Source organism: Salvelinus fontinalis, chromosome 34 (assembly GCF_029448725.1).
Source record: "Salvelinus fontinalis isolate EN_2023a chromosome 34, ASM2944872v1, whole genome shotgun sequence".
Lineage (NCBI taxonomy): Eukaryota > Metazoa > Chordata > Actinopteri > Salmoniformes > Salmonidae > Salvelinus > Salvelinus fontinalis.
The window spans coordinates 22750295-22777876 of NC_074698.1; the positions used below are offsets into that span (position 1 = coordinate 22750295).

General features: G+C 44.4%; 1 protein-coding gene across 4 annotated transcripts; it reads left to right on the forward strand.

Moving 5' to 3' along the window:
* Positions 1-21: 21 nt before the first annotated feature.
* LOC129833508 (nucleolar transcription factor 1-like) lies at positions 22-27554 on the forward strand. Of its 4 annotated transcripts, none has more exons than XM_055898154.1 (22): positions 22-641; positions 1502-1599; positions 3534-3631; positions 3780-3952; positions 4106-4189; positions 4372-4527; positions 4701-4765; positions 17194-17320; positions 17458-17568; positions 17688-17821; positions 17936-18077; positions 18181-18222; positions 22942-23040; positions 23242-23397; positions 23622-23768; positions 23874-23984; positions 24072-24160; positions 24268-24457; positions 24560-24607; positions 24725-24793; positions 24893-25003; positions 25117-27554. In XM_055898154.1, the coding sequence occupies exons 3-22, from the start codon at positions 3550-3552 to the stop codon at positions 25234-25236; spliced, it is 2256 nt and encodes a 751-aa protein (XP_055754129.1). In that variant the 5' UTR covers positions 22-641; positions 1502-1599; positions 3534-3549; the 3' UTR covers positions 25237-27554. The 4 variants fall into 4 exon arrangements, with proteins under 4 accessions (XP_055754129.1, XP_055754132.1, XP_055754130.1 ...); XM_055898157.1 differs by having other exon boundaries at positions 3534-3586; XM_055898155.1 differs by lacking the exon at positions 22-641 and adding an exon at positions 755-857.
* The last annotated feature ends 28 nt before the right edge of the window (positions 27555-27582 follow it).

Here is a 27582-nt window from a genome sequence, read left to right on the forward strand (position 1 = left end):
TGAGTGGGAAAATGAAACCGTCAAATAAACTACTCGACTTTGCAAATGGGAGCACCACTAAAAGTATAGGCCTATCCATGGAATAAAATTCCAGTATCGTTTTCGCAATCTGTCAACAGAGTTAGCGCTGGCATGAATATATGTTTATGACACTTTTTTCTCTCAAAATGTTCAGTAGGCCTTAACACTGCAGATTGTTATTAAACGTTATAGTTATGCTATAATTCGTGAAATTACTTTGATGTAACAACAGCTAACTAAAGTTCCACTTAGATATAGGCAGCTGTCTGGGACAAATAACTTTTACTAAAGTATCGGTAGTCTAAAAGATTTGCACTCGCTCATTGTCCTCGGTTGGCAACGGCGGGTCGGAGAGCTAAATGTGGAAAAATAGTATGGCTGTGGGTGATGCGTTCGGCAGCGGGGGAGAGATCGAAAATGCGGATGTCTTTGCTAAGAGAAATGGTCGGATCGAGAGAGCTACGCGTTGAGTGGAAGGAGAAAGCAAGTGAGATGGAGGCGGGGGGAAGTTCCCATCTCTGCGGGGACTGGAGCGCCTGTGCCCTGGACCGGCGGCGCAGTGCTGGCTAACATTCAACCCAACCCCTGTTCCACAACGAGCTCGACTCACGCTGAGACAGGTAAGGCTCACAGCCACCTCCGTCAATTCGACTGCTCAAAAGATATATAAACAAAAATATTTCCACAAACAATTTACGCTCTATGGTTTATTTTATCCCTTTAGTAATTTTAAAATTACACCTCATCTTGAATGCCTTGTGTTAGCAAAACACTGACTGCTGTAGGGTAGACCATTCCGAGGTCGCCATACCCGAATTTCCTCTCCTTTACCACGGGTAAGAAATGCGAACTATAGGGTCTAAATAATATGGTATAAATTGATAACATTTGCACTGATTATGGACCACCGTCAATTTGGAATTTAATTCACCAATGTATCTTATTTTCTGCTAAGAATTGACTATTTCCGCGCCGAGACCTCCATGCGGTTGTTGACAGAACCAGCCGCTTCTCTGGTTAGCCATCATGGATCTCAGTTTAATATCTCACCGTGTGGGCTCGCCCTCTATCTCGCTTGACAACCATCATTGCCAACCTGCGAAAACCAGTCTTTGGTATTGTTATAGTTGCCTATGATTATGGTGCGAGGCAGGTTAGTTGCACACCCAGGCTTACTTTAAACCCCATTTCTCGCTAAGCATGTAGTGCGCCATATGAGCTTGTCACGGTCGGTATCCTAACTGACTCGCGCTTTGCCTGTAGCATGGCGGCTCTGGAACCATCCTCGCGCCAGTGAACCATTTGCAATCTCGGATGTACAAATATTTCATTCTGTGTGGTGTCAATTTGATACAATGTAACCGCGGATTGAAACCTTGTGAATGATGATAGATTGTAGTTATGTATCATCATTTCAATTCTGAAGATTAGCGAAGATTGTTACCATTTATTTCCCTTTTTCTTCATTCGTGTGCCTCAGTCTTCATGACCCATCCTCGCCACACGGCTACAAAACCTGGTTTACCCGTGTTCAACAACAGCTGAAAGAAAAGTCGGGGTGGATAGAACCGTTTCACGGTGAGTTTGTATATTAAAATCGTTGTTTTTCAATAAACACAACAGTGAATTTGTCTGTCTTCTAAACATTATTCTCTTTCATGGAGACGAGGTCAGTGTTTGGGTCGTTTGGAACTGGATTTTTTCCTATGGGTTAATGCAAAACTAATAACGTTAGGCCAATACGTAATATTTTGAACGACCAATTACAAATACATTTATCTAGTTAACGTTACCTGCAATGTTGATGTAAATGTATATACAAAATAAAAACGTAAATCATTATCCATGGTGAATCCCCTGAAGTTAGCCAAGCTTTAGCTAGCTAGCATAAAAGTTGACTGGTCTGGTGGTGGTTTTCATATTTTACATTTACAGTAGCTAGCTACTATACCTTTTTTATACCTTAAAATGTATAGATTATTGTAATTTGATTATTTTCGCAGGTGGCCACCATATTGCTGTAAATTAATGTAAATCTGATGGTTGCTAACATACTATAGCTAGCGAATTAGCAGCTAGCTAACCATTGCATTGAACCAGCGTAGTGCGGTTGCAGCTAGCTAGCGCGGTCGTTGGCTCGGTTGGAGTTTGTGGACCCCACAAACCGTCTTATCATACCAGGATAGTACTTTTAAATTTCCCATAAACGGCATTGATTTATTGTGACACTAGCTAACTATGTCCAACCACTGTTTTAAACGCATCATTAGACCAGCGATAATTGTATCCCCCCTTAAACACACTGGCAGTCCAACACAAGCTCGTGCGTACTATATCACCAAGAACGGGTAAACAACAGGCGGGGTGCTGACTGCAGAGTCGACATCACATATCCGAAATCGGTTACGCCTCGCGCAAGAATGTCCTGCTTTTTCGAGTCTTTTTCGGTTTGATTATGGTTGCCCACTTCGATACTAAAACGATTAAAGCATAGAAACGGGTCTCTTAGGACTATGCCCAACAATTGAATTTATTATAAAGCGTAATATGTATCCCTCTTTGGCCCCTCACAAGAGTCGGCCGATAAAGATTCAAGGCGGAGGCAGGTTTTAATTCCAGCTCAATGTTGGTAGTGTGGCTTTGTCGAGTGGTTCATTTGGTAGTATTGTTCCCTGGCCACCATTCCCCTTCGTTGGAGACCGAAAGCAGATCTCCCGTCCATAGTCAGCTGGTTGCCTACAGCTGCCTCTAAATGTTCGCTTCCTCCTTCTGTGGAACCTCCCCACCACCACTCCGAGAAAATCCTCCATTACCGACCGACAGAAGACATGGTCGACAGAAAGCAAAATGAGTTGCTACTTTAATGTAGAATAAGCTAGCCTATTTTCCAAATCGACATAGAGAACATTACCAGTCGTTGCCTTTTGCGGTGTTATTTGAGATGTGAAACCGTCACAAGCTATAGCCTGTCTCACCGTGTAGCGTAAACGTTTAGGGGCGGTGTAATAAACATTAATAACCATCATGTCGAGGTCGATTTTAATTTCTAGTATTTTAAAAGGCTGAAATTTCTTACCTAATATCTTGTTTTGAATGATTAAAAGCAGTCTAATAATCTCTGTCCAATAAATCTTGTTTTCACTATCACATTTTAGACACATATTTTAATATGCAAGTCGATATACTAGTAGAATTATATACATTTTTAACCTCTAACCTATGCCATTTCAAATGTGTTTAATCACCAAGCATTATTTTTTCCACATATTTCCTAATATCACAAGGCAGAGCATTGGCCAAAGTAGTTTTCTGTTACTTTCTCACATTTGCATGCATTAGGTGTATGCATAGGTAACTTGGCTATTATGTATCCTGATTATATTTTTGCCGGCACAGTAGTGAGAGTAAATTGTTGGTAAGATTAACAACGACTCACTGCACCTTGTATATTATTCACAGCCATTCAAATAAAGGGATAGTGTTTTATTAGGATCTGTTTTGTTTATGTGTAGGTTAAAGAAAGTACAGATGAATGGAGAAATGGACGCGTCCACTAAAGACCAAGGTGAGATCATAGTCAATCAACGTGAGATCATAGTAGTCAATCAAGGTGAGATACAGTCACAACATGGAACTTCTTCCTTCCATCCCCTTCAGAATATTGTGCAAAATGGAGAGATTCATGATTTTTTTCACTTCAGCCAGGATAATGGTTGCAGGACAGGCAAGCTGATGTGTGTGTCCTTGTGTGGCTATAGTGTGGACGCAGGACGACCTTCTGAATCTGCTAGAGGCCATGAAAGTCAATCTTCCCCAGAAGGACCTGGCCAAGTACAAGACATCGGAGTCCCATTTGGACTGGGAGAAGGTGGCCTTCAACTCATTCACAGGAGAGATGTGCAAACAGAAGTGGAACGAGGTCTCCAAAGTGGTACGCCATGTCACTTTCATGCTATACTGTGGACTGGGGTATTGTGTATTTGAGAATAAAAGTGGATTTCCAACTCTTGTCAGTTCAATAGGTACATACTGCATTTTGCCTCTGCAATGCGTTTTATGTTGTTGTTCTGTGTCTTTGGTTCAGATCCGTAAATTTCGCACATTAACAGAGCTGATTTTCGATGCCCAAGACTTCATCAAGAACCCGTATAAGGGCAAGAAGCTGAAGGTGAGCTGCATATCCTCTTTTTATGATAGACACTATCAGTTGCTACTTTCACAGGTGACACATTATTTTCTTAGCAAATGCAGTCATCTGATGACTGATTTGACTGTCTCTTTGTGTGTAATTTTACTCATATTTGGTATTGTTCTTTCGAATGTTCTTTTGTTTTATTTTTCGCTGAACAGAAGCATCCAGATTTCCCTAAAAAGCCCCTGACGCCATATTTCCGCTTCTTCATTGAGAAGAGGGCCAAGTATGCCAAGCTGCACCCTGAGATGAGCAACCTAGACCTCACCAAGATCCTCTCCATGAAGTACAGAGGGCTGCCTGACAAAAAGAAGGTCAGAAGCAGGGAGAGAGTGGGAAGGAAAGGAAGAGATGCAATTAAAGGGAGGGATATAGTGACGTTTGGGATGGGGGGGTAAATATGTTCTCCCTGGTAGATACAATTTATTTGAACTGAGTAATTTGCAGACGTTGCTCATGGTCGACTGACTTGTTTTTTTGACAACAGAAAAAATATCTAGAAGACTTCCAGAAAGACAAAGAAACGTTTGGGCACAGCATGTCAAAGTTCAGGTAAGGTTCAAATTTAGGTTATCTGCAACTGGAGTAAATATATATTTGAAGGGGGGAGGGATTTCTCCATTGTGTTGAATGTGTTTTAATTTGCTTGATGAATATGTTTATTTTTATTTAACCTTTATTTAACTAGGCAAGTCAGTCAAGAACAAATTCTTATTTACAATCACGGCCTACCAAAAGGCAAAATGCCTCCTGCTGGGATTAAAATATAAATATAGGACAAAACACACATCACGACAAAAAACAAAACAACACTACATAAAGAGAGACCTAAGACCACAACATAGCAAGGCAGCAACACATGACAACACAGCATGTTAGCAACACAACATGGTACAAACATTATTGGGCACAGACAACCGCACGAAGGGCATGAAGGTAGAGACAATAATACATCACACAAAGCAGCCAAAACTGTCAGTAAGAGTGTCCATGAGTCTTTGAATGAAGAGATTGAGAATAACCTGTCCATTTTAAGTGTTTGTTGCAGCTCGTTCCAGTCGCTAGTTGCAGCGAACTGAGAAGAGGAGCAACCCAAGGATGTGTGTGCTTTGGGGATCTTTAACAGAATGTGACTGGCACAACGGGTGTTGTATGTGGAGGATGAGGTCTGCAGTAGATATCTCAGATAGGAGGGAGTGAGGCTTAAGAGGGTTTTATAAATAAGCATCAACCAGTGGGTCGTGCGATGGGTATACAGAGATGACCAGTTTACAGAGGAGTTTAGAGTGCAGTGATGTGTTCTACTGATCACCCCAATCCACAGAAGTAGAGACAAATTTGACCCCAATAACTACCGTGGGATATGCGTCAACAGAAACATTTACATTTACATTTAAGTCATTTAGCAGACGCTCTTATCCAGAGCGACTTACAAATTGGTGCATTCACCTTATGACATCCAGTGGAACAGCCACTTTACAATAGTGCATCTAGATCTTTTAAGGGGGGGGGGGGGGGGGCAGAAGGATTGCTTTATCCTAGGTATTCCTTGAAGAGGTGGGGTTTCAGGTGTCTCCGGAAGGTGGTGATTGACTCCGCTGTCCTGGCGTCGTGAGGGAGTTTGTTCCACCATTGGGGTGCCAGAGCAGCGAACAGTTTTGACTGGGCTGAGCGGGAACTGTACTTCCTCAGTGGTAGGGAGGCGAGCAGGCCAGAGGTGGATGAACGCAGTGCCCTTGTTTGGGTGTAGGGCCTGATCAGAGCCTGAAGGTACTGAGGTGCCGTTCCCCTCACAGCTCCGTAGGCAAGCACCATGGTCTTGTAGCGGATGCGAGCTTCAACTGGAAGCCAGTGGAGAGAGCGGAGGAGCGGGGTGACGTGAGAGAACTTGGGAAGGTTGAACACCAGCCGGGCTGCGGCGTTCTGGATGAGTTGTAGGGGTTTAATGGCACAGGCAGGGAGCCCAGCCAACAGCGAGTTGCAGTAATCCAGACGGGAGATGACAAGTGCCTGGATTAGGACCTGCGCCGCTTCCTGTGTGAGGCAGGGTCGTACTCTGCGGATGTTGTAGAGCATGAACCTACAGGAACGGGCCACCGCCTTGATGTTGGTGGAGAACGACAGGGTGTTGTCCAGGATCACGCCAAGGTTCTTAGCGCTCTGGGAGGAGGACACAATGGAGTTGTCAACCGTGATGGCGAGATCATGGAACGGACAGTCCTTCCCCGGGAGGAAGAGCAGCTCCGTCTTGCCGAGGTTCAGCTTGAGGTGGTGATCCGTCATCCACACTGATATGTCTGCCAGACATGCAGAGATGCGATTCGCCACCTGGTCATCAGAAGGGGGAAAGGAGAAGATTAATTGTGTGTCGTCTGCATAGCAATGATAGGAGAGACCATGTGAGGTTATGACAGAGCCAAGTGACTTGGTGTATAGCGAGAATAGGAGAGGGCCTAGAACAGAGCCCTGGGGGACACCAGTGGTGAGAGCGCGTGGTGAGGAGACAGATTCTCGCCACGCCACCTGGTAGGAGCGACCTGTCAGGTAGGACGCAATCCAAGCGTGGGCCGCGCCGGAGATGCCCAACTCGGAGAGGGTGGAGAGGAGGATCTGATGGTTCACAGTATCGAAGGCAGCCGATAGGTCTAGAAGGATGAGAGCAGAGGAGAGAGAGTTAGCTTTAGCAGTGCGGAGCGCCTCCGTGATACAGAGAAGAGCAGTCTCAGTTGAGTGACTAGTCTTGAAACCTGACTGATTTGGATCAAGAAGGTCATTCTGAGAGAGATAGCAGGAGAGCTGGCCAAGGACGGCACGTTCAAGAGTTTTGGAGAGAAAAGAAAGAAGGGATACTGGTCTGTAGTTGTTGACATCGGAGGGATCGAGTGTAGGTTTTTTCAGAAGGGGTGCAACTCTCGCTCTCTTGAAGACGGAAGGGACGTAGCCAGCGGTCAAGGATGAGTTGATGAGCGAGGTGAGGTAAGGTAGAAGGTCTCCGGAAATGGTCTGGAGGAGAGAGGAGGGGATAGGGTCAAGCGGGCAGGTTGTTGGGCGGCCGGCCGTCACAAGACGCGAGATTTCATCTGGAGAGAGAGGGGAGAAAGAAGTCAAAGCACAGGGTTGGGCGGTGTGAGCAGAACCAGCGGTGTCGTTTGACTTAGCAAACGAGGATCGGATGTCGTCGACCTTCTTTTCAAAATGGTTGACGAAGTCGTCTGCAGAGAGGGAGGAGGAGGGGGGGGGGGGGGGGAGGAGGATTCAGGAGGGAGGAGAAGGTGGCAAAGAGCTTCCTAGGGTTAGAGGCAGATGCTTGGAATTTAGAGTGGTAGAAAGTGGCTTTAGCAGCAGAGACAGAAGAGGAAAATGTAGAGAGGAGGGAGTGAAAGGATGCCAGGTCCGCAGGGAGGCGAGTTTTCCTCCATTTCCGCTCGGCTGCCCGGAGCCCTGTTCTGTGAGCTCGCAATGAGTCGTCGAGCCACGGAGCGGGAGGGGAGGACCGAGCCGGCCTGGAGGATAGGGGACATAGAGAGTCAAAGGATGCAGAAAGGGAGGAGAGGAGGGTTGAGGAGGCAGAATCAGGAGATAGGTTGGAGAAGGTTTGGGCAGAGGGAAGAGATGATAGGATGGAAGAGGAGAGAGTAGCGGGGGAGAGAGAGCGGAGGTTGGGACGGCGCGATACCATCCGAGTAGGGGCAGTGTGGGAAGTGTTGGATGAGAGCGAGAGGGAAAAGGATACAAGGTAGTGGTCGGAGACTTGGAGGGGAGTTGCAATGAGGTTAGTGGAAGAACAGCATCTAGTAAAGATGAGGTCAAGCGTATTGCCAGCCTTGTGAGTAGGGGGGGAAGGTGAGAGGGTGAGGTCAAAAGAGGAGAGGAGTGGGAAGAAGGAGGCAGAGAGGAATGAGTCAAAGGTAGACATGGGGAGGTTAAAGTCACCCAGAACTGTGAGAGGTGAGCCGTCCTCAGGAAAGGAGCTTATCAAGGCATCAAGCTCATTGATGAACTCTCCAAGGGAACCTGGAGGGCGATAAATGATAAGGATGTTAAGCTTGAAAGGGCTGGTAACTGTGACAGCATGGAATTCAAAGGAGGCGATAGACAGATGGGTAAGGGGAGAAAGAGAGAATGACCACTTGGGAGAGATGAGGATCCCGGTGCCACCACCCCGCTGACCAGAAGGTCTCGGGGTGTGCGAGAACACATGGGCAGACGAAGAGAGAGCAGTAGGAGTAGCAGTGTTATCTGTGGTGAGCCATGTTTCCGTCAGTGCCAGGAAGTCGAGGGACTGGAGGGACGCATAGGCTGAGATGAGCTCTGCCTTGTTGGCCGCAGATCGGCAGTTCCAGAGGCCACCGGAGACCTGGAACTCCACGTGGGTCGTGCGGGCTGGGACCACCAGGTTAGGGTGGGCGCGGCCACGCGGTGTGAAGCGTTTGTATGGTCTGTGCAGAGAGGAGAGAACAGGGATAGACAGACACATGGTTGACAGGCTACAGAAGAGGCTACGCTAATGCAATGGAGATTAGAATGACAAGTGGGCTACACGTCTCGAATGTTCAGAAAGTTAAGCTTACGTTGCAAAAAAATAAAAATAAAATACAAGATCTTATTGACTAAAATGATATAGTACTGCTGGCTGGTGAAGTAGCCTGGCTAGCAGTGGCTACGTTGTTGAAAGTGAAGCTGGCTAGGTAACCTCGACAATTTCACTAAATTTCTCTAAACTACACAATTATCATGGATACAAGGACAGCAAAGACAACTAGCTAACACTACGCTAATCAAGTCGTCCCGTTGTAATGTAAGTTTCTACAGTGCTGCTATTCGGTAGAAGTTGGCTAGCTAGCAGTGTTGGCTAGGTAGGAGGACGGCAGCGCGGCAGGCGAAAAATAGCTGGCTAGCTAACCGATAATTACTCAAAGCTACACAATTATCTTAGAAAAAAAGATAGCAAAGAAAACTATGTAGCTAGCTAACACTACACAAGTCAAGTCGTTCCGTTGTAATGTAATCGTTTCTACCGTGCTGCTAATCGGTGGCTAGCTGGCTAGTTAGCAGGGTTGACTACGTTACGTTACGTTACGTTAGGGCGAGAATACCTGGCTAGCGAACCTCAGCGAACCTTGATAACTACACAAGTATCACCGATACAAAGACGGCTATGGAGCCAGCTAAGTAGCTAGCTAAGATCGAACAAATACAAATCAAAGATAGCAAAGACAACTGTGTAGTCAGCCAACACTACACTGATCAAGTCGTTCCGTTGTAATGCACTCGTTTCTACAATGCTGCTATTCGGTGGCAAGCTGGCTAGCTAGCAGTGTTGGCTACGTTGCGTTTCGTTAGGGCGAAAATAGCTGGCTGGCGAACCTCAATAACTACACAATTATGTTTGATGCAAAGACGGCTATGTAGCTAGCTAAGATCAAACAAATCAAACCGTTGTACTGTAGTGAAAATGAAAATCAGACCGTTGTACTATAATGAAATGTAATGAAAAGTTTATACTACTATTCGGTGGACGTTTGCTAGCTGCTGGGCAGATAAGTGTGGACTACGATAGACGACGGAATACGATAATTACGCAATTATCTTTTATACACAGACGGCTAAGTAGCTAGCTAAGAAGAAATTGCTAAGGTTAGACAAATTAAACCGTTGTACTATAATGAAATGTAATGAAATGTAATGAAAATGAAATGAAAAGTTATACTACCTGCAGAGCGAATGCAAATGCGACCGCTCGCTCCAAACCGGATGTTGATGACTTCACTTGTGGGAAACCTTGGGAAAATCCTCTGCGTTATCATTAACAGCAGACTAGTACATTTCCTCAGTGAAAACAATGTACTGAGCAAATGTCAAATTGGCTTCTTACTATATTATCGTACGACAGACCACGTATTCACCCTGCACACCCTAATTAAGAAACAAACCAAAACAAAGCCAAAGTCTTCTCATGCTTTGTTGATTTCAAAAAAGCCTTTGACTCATTTTGGCATGAGGGTCTGCTATACAAATTGATGGAAAGTGGTGTTGGAGGAAGGTAGCCTAGTGGTTAGAGCGTTGGGCCAGTAACCGAAAGGTTGCTAGATCGAATCCCCGAGCTGACAAGGTAAAAATCTGTCGTTCTGCCCCTGAACAAGGCAGTTAACCCACTGTTCCTAGGCCATCATTGTAAATAAGAATTTGTTCTTAACTTAACAGCCAGCAGCATACCACCCTGCATACCACTGCTGGCTTGCTTCTGAAGCTAAGCAGGGTTGGTCCTGGTCAGTCCCTGGATGGGAGACCAGATGCTGCTGGAAGTGGTGTTGGAGGGCCAGTAGGAGGCACTCTTTCCTCTGGTCTAAAAAATATCCCAATGCCCCAGGGCAGTGATTGGGGACACTGTCCTGTATAGGGTGCCGTCTTTCGGATGGGACGTTAAACGGGTGTCCTGACTCTCTGAGGTCATTAAAGATCCCATGGCACTTATCGTAAGAGTAGGGGTGTTAACCCCGGTGTCCTGGCTAAATTCCCAATCTGGCCCTCAAACCATCACGGTCACCTAATAATCCCCAGTTTACAATTGGCTCATTCATCCCCCTCCTCTCCCCTGTAACTATTCCCCAGGTCGTTGCTGCAAATGAGAACGTGTTCTCAGTCAACTTACCTGGTAAAATAACGGTAAAATAAAAAATAAAAATAAAAAACTGACTTGCCTAGTTAAATAAGAAGCATTGGTGGCAAATCTGATGGCCGAATGATAAAAAACATCTAGCCGCTCGAGAGCACCCTTACCTGCCGATCTATAAATTATGTCTCTGTAAACTAGCATGGTCATCTGAATCAGGGTTAGTTTGGTAGCTGGGGGTGAAAAAGGAGCAGTTATGATAGAGGAAACTAAGTCTAGATTTAACTTTAGCCTGCAGATTTGATATGTGCTGAGAGAAGGACAGTGTACCGTCTAGCCATACTCCCAAGGACTCGTATGAGGTGACTACCTCAAGCTCTAAACCCTCAGAGGTAGTAATAATACCTGTGGGAAGAGGGGCATTCTTCTTACCAAACCACATGACCTTTGTTTTGGAGGTGTTCAGAACAAGGTTAAGGGTAGAGGGTAGAGGTTGGCCGATTTTAATTAGGGCCGATTTCAAGTTTTCATAACAATCGGTAATCTGCATTTTTGGACACTGATTATGACCGATTACATTGCACTCCACGAGGAGACTGCGTGGCAGACTGACTACCTGTTATGTGAGTGCAGCAAGGAGCTAAGGTAAGGTGCTAGCTAGCATTAAACTGATATTATAAAAAACAATCAATCTTAACATAATCACTAGTTAACTACACATGGTTGATGATATTACTAGTTCATCTAGCTTGTCCTGCGTTGCATATAATCGATGCGGTGCCTGTTAATTTATCATTGAATCACAGCCTACTTCCCCAATTGGGTGATTTAACAAGAGCATTCGCGAAAAAAGAACTGTTGTTGCACCAATGTGTACCTAACCATAAACATCAATGCCTTTCTTAAAATCAATACGCAAGTATATATTTTTAAACCTGCATATTTAGTTTATTGCCTGCTATCATGAATTTCTTTTAACTAGGGAAATTGTGTCACTTCTCTTGCGTTCTGTGCAAGCAGAGTCAGGGTATATGCAGCAGTTTGGGCCGCCTGGCTCGTTGTGAACTGTGTGAAGACCATTTCTTCCTAACAAAGACCGAAATTTATTAGCCAGAAGTGTACATAATTATGACATAACATTGAAGGTTGTGCAATGTAACAGCAATATTTAGACTTAGGGATGCCACCCGTTAGATAAAATACCGAACAGTTCTGTATTTCACTGAAAAAAATAAACATTTTGTTTTCTAAATGATAGTTTCCGGATTTTACCATATTAATTACCAAATGTCTGTGTGTTATTATAATTAAGTCTATGATTTGATAGATCAGCCTGACTGAGTGGTGGTAGGCAGCAGCATGCTCGTGAGCATTCATTCAAACAGCACTTTCCTGCATTTGCCAGCAGTTCTTCGCTGTGCTTCAAGCATTGCGCTGTTTTTGACTTCAAGCCTATCAACTCCTGAGATTAGGCTGGCAATACTAAAGTACCTATTAGAACATCCAATAGTCAAAGGTATATGAAATACAAATGGTATAGAGAGAAATAGTCCTATAATAACTACAACCTAAAACCTCTTACCTGGGAATATTGAAGACATGTTAAAAGGAACCAGCAGCTTTCATATGTTCTGAGCAAGGAACTTAAACGTTAGCTTTTTTACATGGCACATATTGCACTTTTACTTTCTTCTCCAAAACTTTGTTTTAGCATTATTTAAACCAAATTGAACATTAATTATTTATTTGAGACTAAATGAATTTTATTGATGTATTATATCAAGTTAAAATAAGTGTTCATTCAGTATTGTTGTAATTGTCATTATCACAAATATATATATAAAAATCGGCCGATTTAATCGGTATCGGCTTTTTTTGGGTCCTCCAATAATCGGTATCGGCGTTGAAAAAACATAATCGGTCGACCTCTAGTAGAGAGCTTGTTGGACACTAAAAGCTTTGTTGTAGAGCATTTAACACAAAATCCGGGGAGCTGAGTATAAGACTATCATCTGCATATAAATGGATGAGAGAGCTTCCTACTGCCTGAGCTATGTTGTTGGTGTAAATTGAGAAGAGCGTGGGGCCTAGGATCGAGCCTTGGAGTACTCCCTTGGTGACAGGCAGTGGCTGAGACAGCAGATTTTCTGACTTTTATACACTGCACTCTTTGAGAGAGGAAGTTAGCAAACCAGGCCAAAGACCCCTCCGAGACACCAATACTCCTTAGCCAGCCCACAAGAATGGAATGGTCTACCGTATCAAAGCTTTGGCCAAGTCAATAAAAATAGCAGCACAACATTGCTTAGTATCAAGGGCAATGGTGACATCATTGAGGACCTTTAAGGTTGCAGTGACACATCCATAACCTGAGCTGAAACCAGATTGCATACCTGAGAGAATACTATAGACATCAAGAAAGCCAGTCATTTGATTATTATAGTTTTTCTAACACTTTTGATAAACAGGGCAAAATAGAAATAGGCCTATAACAGTTCGGATCAGATTGATCTCCCCCTTTAAATAAAAGATGAACCGTGGCTGCCTTCCAAGGCAATGGGAACCTCCCCAGAAAGGAGAGACTGGTTAAAAGTTGAGCGATAGGCTTGGCAATGATAGGGGTAGCAGCCTTATGGCTGCAATCCCGGTAACGGGATGATATGACAACAGCCAGTGAAAGTGCAGGGCGCAAAATTCAAAACAGAAATCTCATAATTAAAATTCCTCAGACATACATGTGTCTTATACCATTTTAAAGGTAATCTTATTGTTAATCCCACCAAAGTGTCCGATTTCAAATATGCTTTTCAGCGAAAGCACTACAAACGATTATGTTAGGTCACACCAAACCTCAATAAGCACAGCCATTTTTCCAGCGAAAGATAGCAGTCACAAAAAGCACAAATAGAGATAAAATGAATCACTAACTTTTGATGATCTTCATCAGATGACACTCATAGGACTTCATGTTACACAATACATGTATGTTTTGTTTGATAAAGTTCATATTTATATAAAGAAATCAGAGTTTACATTGGCGCGTTACATTCACTAGTCCCAAAAACATCCAGTGATAGTGCATAGCCACATCGTTTCAACAGAAATACTCATCATAAATGTAGATGATAATACAAGTTATACACATGGAATTATAGATATACCTCTCCTTAATGCAACCGCTGAGTCAGATTTCAAAAAAACTTTACGGAAAAAGCAAACCATGCAATAATCTGAGACGGAGCTCAGAACAATAGTCAAATTAGCCGCCATGTTGGAGTCAACAGATACCAGAAATTACATGATAAATATTCCCTTTGATGATCTTCATCAGAATGCACTCCCAGGAATCCCAGGTCCACAATAAATGCTAGATTTTTTTTTTTCTCGATAATGTCCGTTATTTATGTCCAATTAGCTACTTTGGTTAGCGTGTTTGGTAAACAATTCCAAAGTCACAAAGCACATTCACTAAAACGTGACAATGTCCAAAAGTTCCATAACAGTCAGTAGAAACATGTCAAACGATGTACTGAATCAATCTTTAGAATGTTGTTAAAATATCTAGTGGAAGCCGTAGGAAGTGAATACTCATTCATATCTCGCTGTGATTTCAATGGGATCTTGGTTGAAACTCGACCAGCCTCAAAATTTCCACTTCCTGTTTGGATTTTTTTTCAGGTTTTTGCCTGCCATATGAGTTCTGTTATACTCACATACATAATTCAAACAGTTTTAGAAACTTCAGAGTGTTTTCTATCCAATACTAATAATAATATGCATATATTAGTAACTGGGACTGAGGAGCAGGCCGTTTACTTTGGGCACCTTTCATCCAAGCTACTCAATACTGCCCCTGCAGCCATAAGAAGTTAAAGAAGAAAGGGTCGAAACCATCTGACCCAGATGTTTTTTTGGGGTCAAGTTTAAGGAGCTCCTTTAGCACCTCGGACTCCGTGACTGCCTGCAGGGAGAAACTTTGTAGTAGGGCAGAGGGAAAAGAGGGAGAAGCATTAGAAGGGGTAGGAGATGAGGAAATGTTGAATGGGCAATCAGGCATGGCTGAGTCATAGGAATCCTGACTTAATGAAGTGGTGATTTAAAGAGCTCAGCCATGTGCTTCTTGTCAGTAACAACCACATCATCAACATTAAGGGACATGGGCAGCTGTGAGGAGAAGGGTTTATTCTCCATGTCTTTAACTGTTTTCCAGAGCTTCTTGGGGTTAGACCCATAGAGAGAGAACTGCTCCTTAAAGTAACTCACTTTGGCCTTCCGGATAGTCTGAGTGCATTTATTTCTCATTTGCCTGAACGAGAGCCCGTCAGCCTGAGTATGCGTGTGCCGAGCCTTTTGCCTAATGCAATTCTTGAGGTGGAGTAACTGCAAGATCATGGTTGAACCAGGGGCTGAACCTATTTTTAATTCTCATTTTCTTTGTGTGCGTGTTTGTTAACAATACCACTGAAAATATAAAAAAAGAAGGTCCAAGCGTCTTCGACAGGGGATCAAGCTGATTTTATATACCATTTTTAGAGGCCAGTTCATGAAGGAAGACTTGCTCATTTGAAAGTTTTTTAGCAAGCGTCTATGACACATCAGGGCAGGTCGTTTCGCTGACCAGCCATTAAGAACACAGGCTGTAAAACAGTGTTCATTAAGGTCATTACAGAAAACACAAGACTGATACCTATCAGGATAATTTGTGAGGATAACATTGAGGAGAGTAGCCTTTTCTGGGTGTTTGGAGTCATACCTTGTGGGATTGGTAATAATCTGAGAAAGATTTAAGGAGTCTTGTTGCTTTAGGACATGGTCAGGTGGTTTAAGCATGTCTTAGGGCAGTTCGGGTACAGGCCGGTGCTGATGGAGAACGATAGCACCCAGCAACAGTCAACAAAAAGCTTTTTGAAAGTTTTAATGCTTAAAACCAGCAAATCAAATTGTTCGGAGACAGACTTGGTGGAGACAACCAAGCACTGAAGGTGATCCTTGGTAAAGATTGCAAAGGTTATAACCAGAAAGGTTAACATCAGTATTCAAAACACTCTTCCTTAACCACGTCTTAGTAATGACAAACACATCTGGAGCTGTGAACCCACACTTTCAATTGATAAATTTTAGGTAATTAAGCTTCTAGTGTTAACGTGCAGAAAACCCTGGCTTTTACGAGAGCAGAAATCAGTGAAGCAGATAGCAGAGCACAAGTCAGAATTGGGGCTAGCGACAGTAGATGGGCTAGGGTGTACATGCTCATTTCCAGATGTCATCAACAGTAATACAATCAAGGCACAGCATATTACAGGGAGAGCTCTGCAGTGTTGATTTATGACACCTGAATGTGCATCAGATGGCAACAAGACCCTATTGTACAGCAATTTCATCAGGTAACATGAATGCAAAGCCGGGGAGAGGTGGTTAGAATAGGATGGAAGGTCAAACGTCGGTGTAACCAATAGAGTCAGAGTCCCGAGTGTGGGAACAAACAGTCTGTCCCACGGTTTGGTAAAGAAAGTTTGTAGTGAACAAAGCATGCAGGAGTCATGAGGCAAATAGAAAAATGCACAAGAAAAAAATAAGCCATTGTAAATTCGGAGTAACTCGCCCCAACAGTGCGTGTGTGCTGGAGGCGAGCGAAAGCTCAGGAGAGGGGAGTGTGGTGGGGGTACCTGTACCAGACGGGGAGACGGGCCAGGGCAGACGGTGAACAGATCGTCAGGTGGAATCCAAGCAGCATTGCAGCAGGCAATGCCCACTTGGGAGAAGCTTTTATTTCTGGAAGCAGATTTCTTGTAGAAAATGCCAGTGAATGGTCTTTGAACAGCAGGAGGGGGCTTCAAAGGGCGCTTCAAAGATTCCTGCCACTTGTTGGGCCCAAAGTCCTCGACACCCTTTACTTCACACCTCAGGGCTAATTGAAGTTGTATTTGGTCTGTCCTTGCAAGCCAGGCAGCCTTAACTCAGCATTCAGTCCCCATGAAGTAAAATATCATTGTAATGTACTTTTTAAATCTTTTTTTCTTCTTCTTGGTTTTCAAAATAGAATCAGACCAAATACTACTCACTCAGTTCCCGGTTGGACGGTATCCTCAGGTCTCTGCTGTTTGTTTGCTAGAGAACCCTCCGTATAGCTTGGAAAAAGGAAACCTTGGTAGCAGTAATCTCTCTGGTTAATTTTGGTCAAAATTAGGTTTTAGGTTCGAAGACCATGCTGTGGAGGGTAGCATCCTGCATATGTCCCTGCTGAAAAATCTAAGTTTATCTAACTCCAAGTCTTTCCTTTTGTAAAAAACATGTTGAAAAATGTGAGAGCTCACATGCAGCTGTCTCTCTCTCTCACAGTAGTCATTGGGTTTCTGTGTGACTATAGGGAGGACCATCCCGACCTGGTGGAGAGCATGGCAAAGAAAGGTTCTAATGTGCCAGAGAAACCCAGGACACCTCAGCAGCTATGGTACAGTCACGAGAAGAAGGCCTTCCTCAAAACACACGCAGACGTGAGTTACGCTTTTCAGGACCGTTTGTTAGCACCTACAAAAACACAATGTTCACACTCAATGCTAACATGCTAAAGTTGAACTATGTCCATCTGAAGCAACATATATGTTCTTGAATCTATAATATCTGTTACTAGGCGACCACCAAAGACATTAAAGACAGTCTTGGGAAGCAGTGGACACAGCTGTCAGACAAAAAGAGACTCAAGTGGATTGCCAAGTCCCTGGAGATGCACAAAGCATATGAGGTGAGAGCATCCTCAAATATGAGGCACAAGACTCTGAAGATGGCCAAATTACTGCCTGACTTGTATTTCCAAGAGGGTTAATAGATTTTTAACCCGTGACCCCTGTTTGTTTTCCACAGGAGGTGATGAAGGGCTTCATTGAGACTCACCCAGAGCTCAACATGAGCAACGAGGACATTGTTAAGTCCACCCTCACCAAGGCTGAGAGACATCTGAAGGACAAATCTGATGGCAGGCCAGACAAACCACCCCCGTGAGTACTAATCCCCACCAGCACACTTTTAATCTTACCACTGTGTGATCACACTGTTAACTGGACATGGTGATGAGGATTGTGACCGTGTTGTGTATTCTGTGTGTGTTTTAGGAATGGTTACTCCATGTTCTGTGCTGAGTTGATGTCCAGTATGAAGGACGTGCCCAGTACAGAGCGCATGGTCATGTGCAGCCAGCAGTGGAAGCTGCTGAAACAGAACGAGAAGGACGGCTACCAGAAACGCTGCGAGCAGGTCTGTACTTCACTAGCAGGTGGACTGTTCACTCCATTGTTGACTTTTTGGACATATTGTCAGAAGTCTTAAGTGCTCAAGTTTTCACAATTCTGTTTTTCAGAGAAAGAAAGAATACGAAGTCGAGATGAACCGGTTTCTTTGTGTAAGTTTGTTTTTCAACATGTATGTGTGTGTCTATATACAGTTGAAGTTGGAAGTTTACATGCACTGACACGGAACCCAAACCGGCTGCGCGCGTGTGGCATCGTGCATAAATTTATTTTGTCTCCCAACACCAAACGTGATCACGACACGCAGGTTAAAATATCAAAACAAACTCTGAACCAATTACATTAATTAATTTTTAAAAGCATTAAACATGTATGGCAATTTAGCTAGCTTGCTGTTGCTAGCTAATTTGTCCTGGGATATAAACATTGAGTTGTTATTTTACCAGAAATGCACAAGGTCCTCTACTCCGACAATTAATCCACACCATAAAACGGTCAACCGAATCGTTTCTAGTCATCTCTCCTCCTTCCAGGCTTTTTCATCTTTGAACTTATATGGTGATTGGCATCTAAACTTTCATACAATTACCACGACGACCGGCAACACAGTTCATCTTTCAATCACCCACGTGGGTATAACCAATGAGAAGGCACGTGGGCACCTGCTTCTATAAACCAACGAGGAGATGAGAGATGCAGGACTTGTAGCGTGATCTGCGTCAGAAATAGAAAGGACTTCTATTTTAGCCCTTGGCAATGCAGAAGCGCGCTAGCAGTGTGGGTGCAATAATTGAATAACATAGATTTCTAAATTTATTTTGGAGTCATGAACTTGTTTTTCAACCACTCCACAAATTTCTTGTTAACAAACTATAGTTTTGGCAAGTCAGTTAGGACATCTACTTTGTGCATGACACAAGTCATTTTTTCCAACAATTGTTTACAGACAGATTATTTCACTTATAATTCACTGTATCACAATTCCAGTGGGTCAGAAGTTTACATACACTAGGTTGACTGTGCCTTTAAACAGCTTGGAAAATTCCAGAAAATGATGGCTTTAGAAGCTTCTGATAGGCTATTTGACATCATTGGGTCAATTGGAGGTGTACCTGTGGATGTATTTCAAGGCCTACCTTCAAACTCAGTGCCTCTTTGCTTGACATCATGGGAATATCAAAAGAAATCAGCCAAGACCTCAGAAAAAAATGTGTAGACCTCCACAAGTCTGGTTCATCCTTGGGAGAAATTTCCAAACGCCTGAAGGTACCACATTCATCTGTACAAACAGTAGTACGCAAGTATAAACACCATGGGACCACGCAGCTGTCAAACCGCTCAGGAAGGAGACGCGTTCTGTCTCCTAGAGATGAACGTACTTTGGTTGGAAAAGTGCAAATCAATTCTAGAACAACAGCAAAGGACCTTGTGAAGATGCTGGAAGAAACCGGTACAAATGTATATATATCCACAGTAAAACGAGTCCTATATCGACATGACCTGAAAGGCCGCTCAGCAAGGAAGAAGCCACTGCTCCAAAACGTCATAAAAAAGCCAGACTACGGTTTGCAACTGCACATGGGGACAAAGATCGTACTTTTGGAGAAATGTCCTCTGGTCTGATGACAAAAATAGAACTGTTTGGCCATAATGACCATCATTATGTTTGGAGGAAAAAGTGGGAGGCTTGCAAGCCGAAGAACACCATCCCAACCGTGAAGCACGGGGGTGGCAGCATGATGTTGTGGGGGTACTTCACAAAATAGATGGAATCATGAGGATGGAAAATTATGTGAATATATTGAAGCAACATGTCAAGACATCAGTCAGGAAGTTAAAGCTTGGTCGCAAATGGGTCTTCCAAATCAACAATGACACAAAGCATACTTCCAAAGTTGTGGCAAAATGGTTTAAGGACAACAAAGTCAAGGTATTGGACTGGCCATCACAAAGCCCTGACCTCAATCCGATTAGAAAATGTGTAGGTAGAACTGAAAAGGCATGTGAGAGCAAGGAGGCCTACAAACCTGACTCAGTTACAACACCTCCGTCAGGAGGAATGGGCCAAAATTCACCCAACTTATTGTGGGAATCTTATGGAAGGCTATCCAAAACATTTGACCCAAGTTAAACAATTTAAAGGCGATGCTACCAAATATTTACATTTAAGTCATTTAGCAGACGCTCTTATCCAGAGCGACTTACAAATTGGTGCATTCACCTTATGATATCCAGTGGAACAACCACTTTACAATAGTGCATCTAACTCTTTTAAGGGGGGGGGGTTAGAATGATTACTTTATCCTATCCTAGGTATTCCTTAAAGAGGTGGGGTTTCAGGTGTCTCCGGAAGGTGGTGATTGACTCCGCTGACCTGGCGTCGTGAGGGAGTTTGTTCCACCATTGGGGTGCCAGAGCAGCGAACAGTTTTGACTGGGCTGAGCGGGAACTGTACTTCCTCAGAGGTAGGGAGGCGAGCAGGCCAGAGGTGGATGAACGCAGTGCCCTTGTTTGGGTGTAGGGCCTGATCAGAGCCTGAAGGTACGGAGGTGCCGTTCCCCTCACAGCTCCGTAGGCAAGCACCATGGTCTTGTAGCGGATGCGAGCTTCAACTGGAAGCCAGTGGAGAGAGCGGAGGAGCGGGGTGACGTGAGAGAACTTGGGAAAGTTGAACACCAGACGGGCTGCGGCGTTCTGGATGAGTTGTAGGGGTTTAATGGCACAGGCAGGGAGCCCAGCCAACAGCGAGTTGCAGTAATCCAGACGGGAGATGACAAGTGCCTGGATTAGGACCTGCGCCACTTCCTGCGTGAGGCAGGGTCGTACTCTGCGAATGTTGTAGAGCATGAACCTACAAGAACGGGTCACCGCCTTGATGTTAGTTGAGAACGACAGGGTGTTGTCCAGGATCACGCCAAGGTTCTTAGAACTCTGGGAGGAGGACACAATGGAGTTGTCAACCGTGATGGCGAGATCATGGAACGGGCAGTCCTTCCCCGGGAGGAAGAGCAGCTCCGTCTTGCCGAGGTTCAGCTTGAGGTGGTGATCCGTCATCCACACTGATATGTCTGCCAGACATGCAGAGATGCGATTCACCACCTGGTTATCAGAGGGGGGAAAGGAGAAGATTAATTGTGTGTCGTCTGCATAGCAATGATAGGAGAGACCATGTGAGGATATGACAGAGCCAAGTGACTTGGTGTATAGCGAGAATAGGAGAGGGCCTAGAACAGAGCCCTGGGGGACACCAGTGGTGAGAGCACGTGGTGCGGAGACAGATTCTCGCCACGCCACCTGGTAGGAGCGACCTGTCAGGTAGGACGCAATCCAAGCGTGGGCCGCGCCGGAGATGCCCAGCTCGGAGAGGGTGGAGAGGAGGATCTGATGGTTCACAGTATCAAAGGCAGCCGATAGGTCTAGAAGGATGAGAGCAGAGGAGAGAGAGTTAGCTTTAGCAGTGCGGAGCGCCTCCGTGACACAGAGAAGAGCAGTCTCAGTTGAATGACTAGTCTTGAAACCTGACTGATTTGGATCAAGAAGGTCATTCTGAGAGAGATAGCAGGAGAGCTGGCCAAGGACGGCACGTTCAAGAGTTTTGGAGAGAAAAGAAAGAAGGGATACTGGTCTGTAGTTGTTGACATCGGAGGGATCGAGTGTAGGTTTTTTCAGAAGGGGTGCAACTCTCGCTCTCTTGAAGACGGAAGGGACGTAGCCAGCGGTCAAGGATGAGTTGATGAGCGAGATGAGGTAAGGGAGAAGGTCTCCGGAAATGGTCTGGAGAAGAGAGGAGGGGATAGGGTCAAGCAGGCAGGTTGTTGGGCGGCCGGCCGTCACAAGACGCGAGATTTCATCTGGAGAGAGAGGGGAGAAAGAGGTCAAAGCACAGGGTAGGGCAGTGTGAGCAGAACCAGCGGTGTCATTTGACTTAGCAAACGAGGATCGGATGTCGTCGACCTTCTTTTCAAAATGGTTGACGAAGTCATCAGCAGAGAGGGAGGAGGGGGGAGGAGGGGGAGGAGGATTCAGGAGGGAGGAGAAGGTGGCAAAGAGCTTCCTAGGGTTAGAGGCAGATGCTTGGAATTTAGATCGGTAGAAATTGGCTTTAGCAGCAGAGACAGAAGAGGAGAATCTAGAGAGGAGGGAGTGAAAGGATGCCAGGTCCGCAGGGAGGCGAGTTTTCCTCCATTTCCGCTCGGCTGCCCGGAGCCCTGTTCTGTGAGCTCGCAATGAGTCGTCGAGCCACGGAGCAGGAGGGGAGGACCGAGCCGGCCTGGAGGATAGGGGACATAGAGAGTCAAAGGATGCAGAAAGGGAGGAGAGGGTTGAGGAGGCAGAATCAGGAGATAGGTTGGAGAAGGTTTGAGCAGAGGGAAGAGATGATAGGATGGAAGAGGAGAGAGTAGCGGGGGAGAGAGAGCGAAGGTTGGGACGGCGCGATACCATCCGAGTAGGGGCAGTGTGGGAAGTGTTGGATGAGAGCGAGAGGGAAAAGGATACAAGGTAGTGGTCGGAGACTTGGAGGGGAGTTGCAATGAGATTAGTGGAAGAACAGCATCTAGTAAAGATGAGGTCAAGCGTATTGCCTGCCTTGTGAGTAGGGGGGGAAGGTATATGATGTGATGAAAGAAATAAAAGCTGAAATAAATCATTCTCTACTATTATTCTGACATTTCACATTCTTAAAATAAAGTTTTGATCCTAACTGACCTACGACAGGGAATTTTTACTGGGATTAAATGTCAGGAATTGTGAAAAACTGAGTTTAAATGTATTTGGCTAAGGTGTATGTAAACTTCCGACTTCAACTGTATCTAGTGAATGAGAGCAGAGGCAGTATGTATGTTATTCACTCAGTGTCTGTCTGTCTGCAGAGTATATCAGAGGAGGAGCAGCAGCGTGTGCTGGGGGAGCAGAAGATGATTGGCTTTAAGAAGGGCAGCGGGGGCAGCAAAAAGAAGAGCAGAGCAAAGGTAAGTCCCACAATGTGTCAGTATCACTCACCTCATCAGCTCCACATATTTCACAATAACAATCATAGGGAAGTATGAAATGGAGATGACTGTAATTTTATCAATCAGACAAAATAGAAATTGACTGTAGTATGCATTATTTCAGAGGGGATCAATAAAGTTGTATTGAATTGAAAAAAGCTTCCATCGCTTAAATTGCAGCCTAGCCCAGAGAAGCCCAAAAGGCCCATCTCGGCCATGTTCATCTTCTCTGAAGAGAAACGTCCCAAGCTGCAGCAAGAGCGACCAGACCTGTCTGACAGTGAGCTCACCAGGCTGCTGGCACGCATGTGGAACGAGCTCTCAGATAAGAAGAAGGTACACACATCCCAGTTTAATACACACTACCATAGTGCAGCTGAGGGAGGGTTCTGAGCAGTAAGATGCAGTATATAAATAGCTATTGTATAGAATAAAATGCAGTTCAATGCATGACCGCATCAATTATATGGCATCGGCTTGTGTCGATGAAAGGGGATTACTGGTTTCAGCCTCTACCTGTGATTGTTAGCTAAATAACTGACGTTGTCTTCCCCCTGTAGGAGAAGTACAAGCGTCTTGAAACGGTCTTGAAGGCAGAGTCTGTGAAGAAGGGACAAGAGGAGCGCAGCCGGCTGCCAGACACTCCCAAGACTGCACAGGACATCTGGCAGCAGAGCGTCATAGGAGACTACCTGGCCAGGTTCAAGGTGGGTGACACAACTATGGCCTTGGATCAGGACTGCCTTTTAAAGTATGTCAACTCCTTCTCCCCTTGTCCTGACTATCTACCTCATTCTTCCTGTGCTTTACAGAACGACCGGCCAAAAGCCCAGAAAGCCATGGAAGCCACTTGGAACACCATGGAGAAGAAGGAGAAGATAATGTGGATCAAGAAGGCAGCTGAGGACCAGAAACGATACGAGGTAAGTGGAATCCAATGTGTCTGAAAGGCAGAGGCCCCAGACATTTAAGTGTCCATTGAGACTTACTGGCCCTCTTTTTGCTGACAGAGGGAACTGAGTGAGATGCGCTCTCCTGCAACCATCATTGCTTCAGGGAAGAAGATGAAATTTGATGGTGAACCCAAGAAACCCCCATCGTGAGTGTATTTCTGATGGAGTGCTTCTGTCTGTGTTTTTGATAAACTTACTTCACTGTGTTCAACTATAACTATATTGATCTAGGATTTGTAAATGTACCTTTCAGGAATGGCTATCAGAAGTTCTCTCAGGAGATGCTGTCCAACGGAGAGCTGAACCACCTCCCTATGAAGGAGCGCATGGGGGAGATCGGGGGCCGCTGGCAGAGGCAGCCCCAGAAGGAGAAAGACCGCTACAAAAAGATCGCTGAGGAGAAACAGAAGCTGTACAAAATAGAGCTGGAGCGGTGGCTGGCGGTACGCCATCTTTGATTTGTTGCCAACACTATGTGCATTGAACATCCTAGCAACTGTGTGCCTGTAATGACCTGACAAATTAAAATGTCCCTGCTTTCACAGAGCTTGTCCTCACAAGAAAGAAATGTGTACAAGGAGTACAACTCACAAGTAAGTTGTCCGTGCTATTCTATTATGCCTTAGTGAGAGTATTCACAAACTCTCCCTGTAGTTGCTGGCAAATGAACATGTAAACAAACTGAGTGTTAATCCTATTGTCTTCCTCAGAAAAGAAAAACCCCAGTGAAACCAGGAGGCACTGCAGCCAAAGTTAAGGCAAAGGTAACCAAGAAGTCGGTAAGTCCCAGCTCTGTTCAGTTTATCATTACCACTCTACTTTTACTACTCTGCTCTAAGTCAAATATCATTCATCTCTGACAATCAATCTTCCCCCAGGACACAGAGGATGATGATGACGAGGAGGAAGAGAAGGAGGCTGCCTCATCAGATAACGATTCGTCCAGTGCAGAGGACAGTGAGGAGGAAGATGATGATGATGACGACGATGTTAGTTTTTTGACTTGTGTGAAATTCATCATTGCTGTTGGAAATTATAATGGTGCCCTTGACTGACATGACATGAGGCTAATGTTCTTGTTGTGCGACACCTCCTCTTGCAGAATGAGGAAGACAACGATGATGATGACGATGAGGAGGCGGAGGATAAAGAGAACAAGTCGGAGGGGAGTAGCAGCAGTGATTCGAGCTCAGTGGAGACGTCGGACTCTGATTCAGACTGAAACTGGTCCGTTGTGACCCAAGAGAGACTGAGCAGCGCTGAGCCAAGAGTTCAGGGAGCGCTGCCACTGTGCCGGCCCTGCTCTCCTCACAACCCACCACCAGAGGGAGCCCCTGCCCCACCATGTCCATTTCTCACTCGCTTTCTCTCTTCTGTGTTTCTTCATTGGTGTTCTGTACAAGGAGGGTGAAGACCCAAACACCACCACATCATGACCTTCGTCTGTTATTTCCCCAACCCTGCCTTGACCTGCTCCCCTGCCCAGTCCACACAACGCTGGGTTCAGGTGGGGACATTTGGCTTCCTTTCTATATTCTGTGGCTAATACGTTTCTATTAGCTGTTTTTTGGGTGACTGTTGATTTTGGGCCCATCCTGTTTTGTCTGTGTCTGTCAGATGCTAGAGGTCACGGTTGTGAAGGGGTGAGTTGTGAACAGGCCTCCTAGAGCCAAAGAACCTATTTGTCTGTGGGATTATTTTGGGGTGGGGGGTGCAGGGGACCAAATAATTGCACTCTTGAGAATGCTTCCTTTAGTCTTTTGTTCTTCAGCGCCTGTCAACTTTCTTCCTGCTCTCAATGTGTATGTTTTAATTAGTAGGTTCTTAACGAGGTGGTATCTTCAGGAAAAATTAAGCCATTATGAATGTCTCTTGTTGTTGCTGGAAATTTAGAGGAGATGTATTCATCCACAGTTTTAGTTAGATTTGGATGCATTTAGAAAAATGGCTTTTACCTGTCTTTGACAGGTATTCAAGTTCAAAGGTGACTGACAGTCTATTTATTTATGCTACATAGAAATGCGTCCAAGCTTTTTTGGGGGACAATTTCAAGGGTCTTTGTGGAGCAAGTCCAAGACAATTCGGTTTGACTCATGTTGATTCTCATGTTGATTTTTCAGTTTAGATTTGTTCATCCACTGGCCTGTTGAACAGAATAAATAATGAATGTTTCTTAGTGGTATCAAAGGAATATATCGTTTATCGATTAAGAGTTTTTGCTTGCCACTCTATTTTTGCCCGGATTGCAGATATGAGATTTAATTCCAAACAGACTATGTTGTACAATTTAATATTGGTTTTGATTTCTTCCTTGAACCACTGTTTTACACTTCTATTTGTTCTAAAGCTGATTTAATGAATTTGTTTTAATAATGTCGAGGGCTGTGGTCAGTTCCATTTGAAATCAGGGATAGATTTATTTTAAATAAAATAAAATTGACACCAATCCCGATTATTCTTTTACTCGAAGTATCCCAAAAAAGCTTTGCACTTAATGTAAGCCTGTCCCATACTTCCTGTGGTCAACAGTCAACTGTTCAGCCCCTTCATGTGTTTGTGTGAGAGCGACTGCATTGGTGTGTGCTGTCTGTATCTTGTTTGACTGTGGCTTTGATTATCTACCCTTCTCCATGTGTTACTTCTCCACTCCCCAAGGATTAAAAAACATTTGCTTGGTGAGAGAAGGGGCTAGATGGAGTTCCTAAAAATGTCTTACACCAGTCGCATGCTTTTAAATCCTTGAGGGGCAGTGAACGAGTTTGCACTTAGGGGAGAAGGGTACAGAACCCGACTGCAATCTGTGAAGGATGTATGTGCCTGCGTGGTGTAGGAGGCACATCTCATCCCATTACCACACAAATACCTTGATGTAGATTTTTTTAATGCCCTTATCTCAAAAATGATTGAAGCCGAGTCATGTGTGGTCCTGTTGGTTACCAGCACAAGGCCAGATGCGTTAGACGACCCACTGGACAGGTTATGTCATAAGTTTAACTTGTTTCCAGGACAGTACAATGGGTTAACAATGGCCCCAGTTTTAAATGGGACTGCGTTAGTCCATTTCTAAATCTCATAATTGTTGACTGAATAACACCAGCATGGTGGGCTATATATGATTTGGTGAAGGGAATGTGGGAAATATTATGGAGGGTGGGATACTGGATTCGGGAAAAGGGATTTGGGGAAAAGGTGTTGCCAATGGGGATACAACATACTGTTGTATGGTATTTGTAAATATTGCTTTTTTTGTATTGTGTGGAATTACTTTGATTTGTAGTTGGATTTATTTGGCCAAGTCTTGTCAGTGGCTCCATCTGAGGCGTGAGTCCATTGCTTGCAGGGGAAACGTTTTTGATTGTATTTGTCCGTTTTAGTTATCTCTCCCCATGTTGGTTTCTTTGTATAAATGACTAAATGAGAACGGCTTTACAGATTTGTACTGCTGATCATTTGACACATTTTTGATGTTTTCTATAGCGGAGGGTGTTATATCCCTGCTATTTAAGCATTTGGAAAATAAACTTGGTCTTTAATAAAGTATACATATTGCATTCATTATTTTTTTTAC

Bases quoted from the DNA above. Each gene is read 5' to 3' on its own strand.
- LOC129833508 (XM_055898154.1), top strand. From the start codon at position 3,550: ATGAATGGAGAAATGGACGCGTCCACTAAAGACCAAGGTGAGATCATA. The intron at 17,569-17,687 runs GTGAGAGCATCC...TGTTTTCCACAG, and splicing joins AGATGCACAAAGCATATGAG to GAGGTGATGAAGGGCTTCAT. The intron at 24,608-24,724 runs GTAAGTTGTCCG...TGTCTTCCTCAG, and splicing joins ACAAGGAGTACAACTCACAA to AAAAGAAAAACCCCAGTGAA.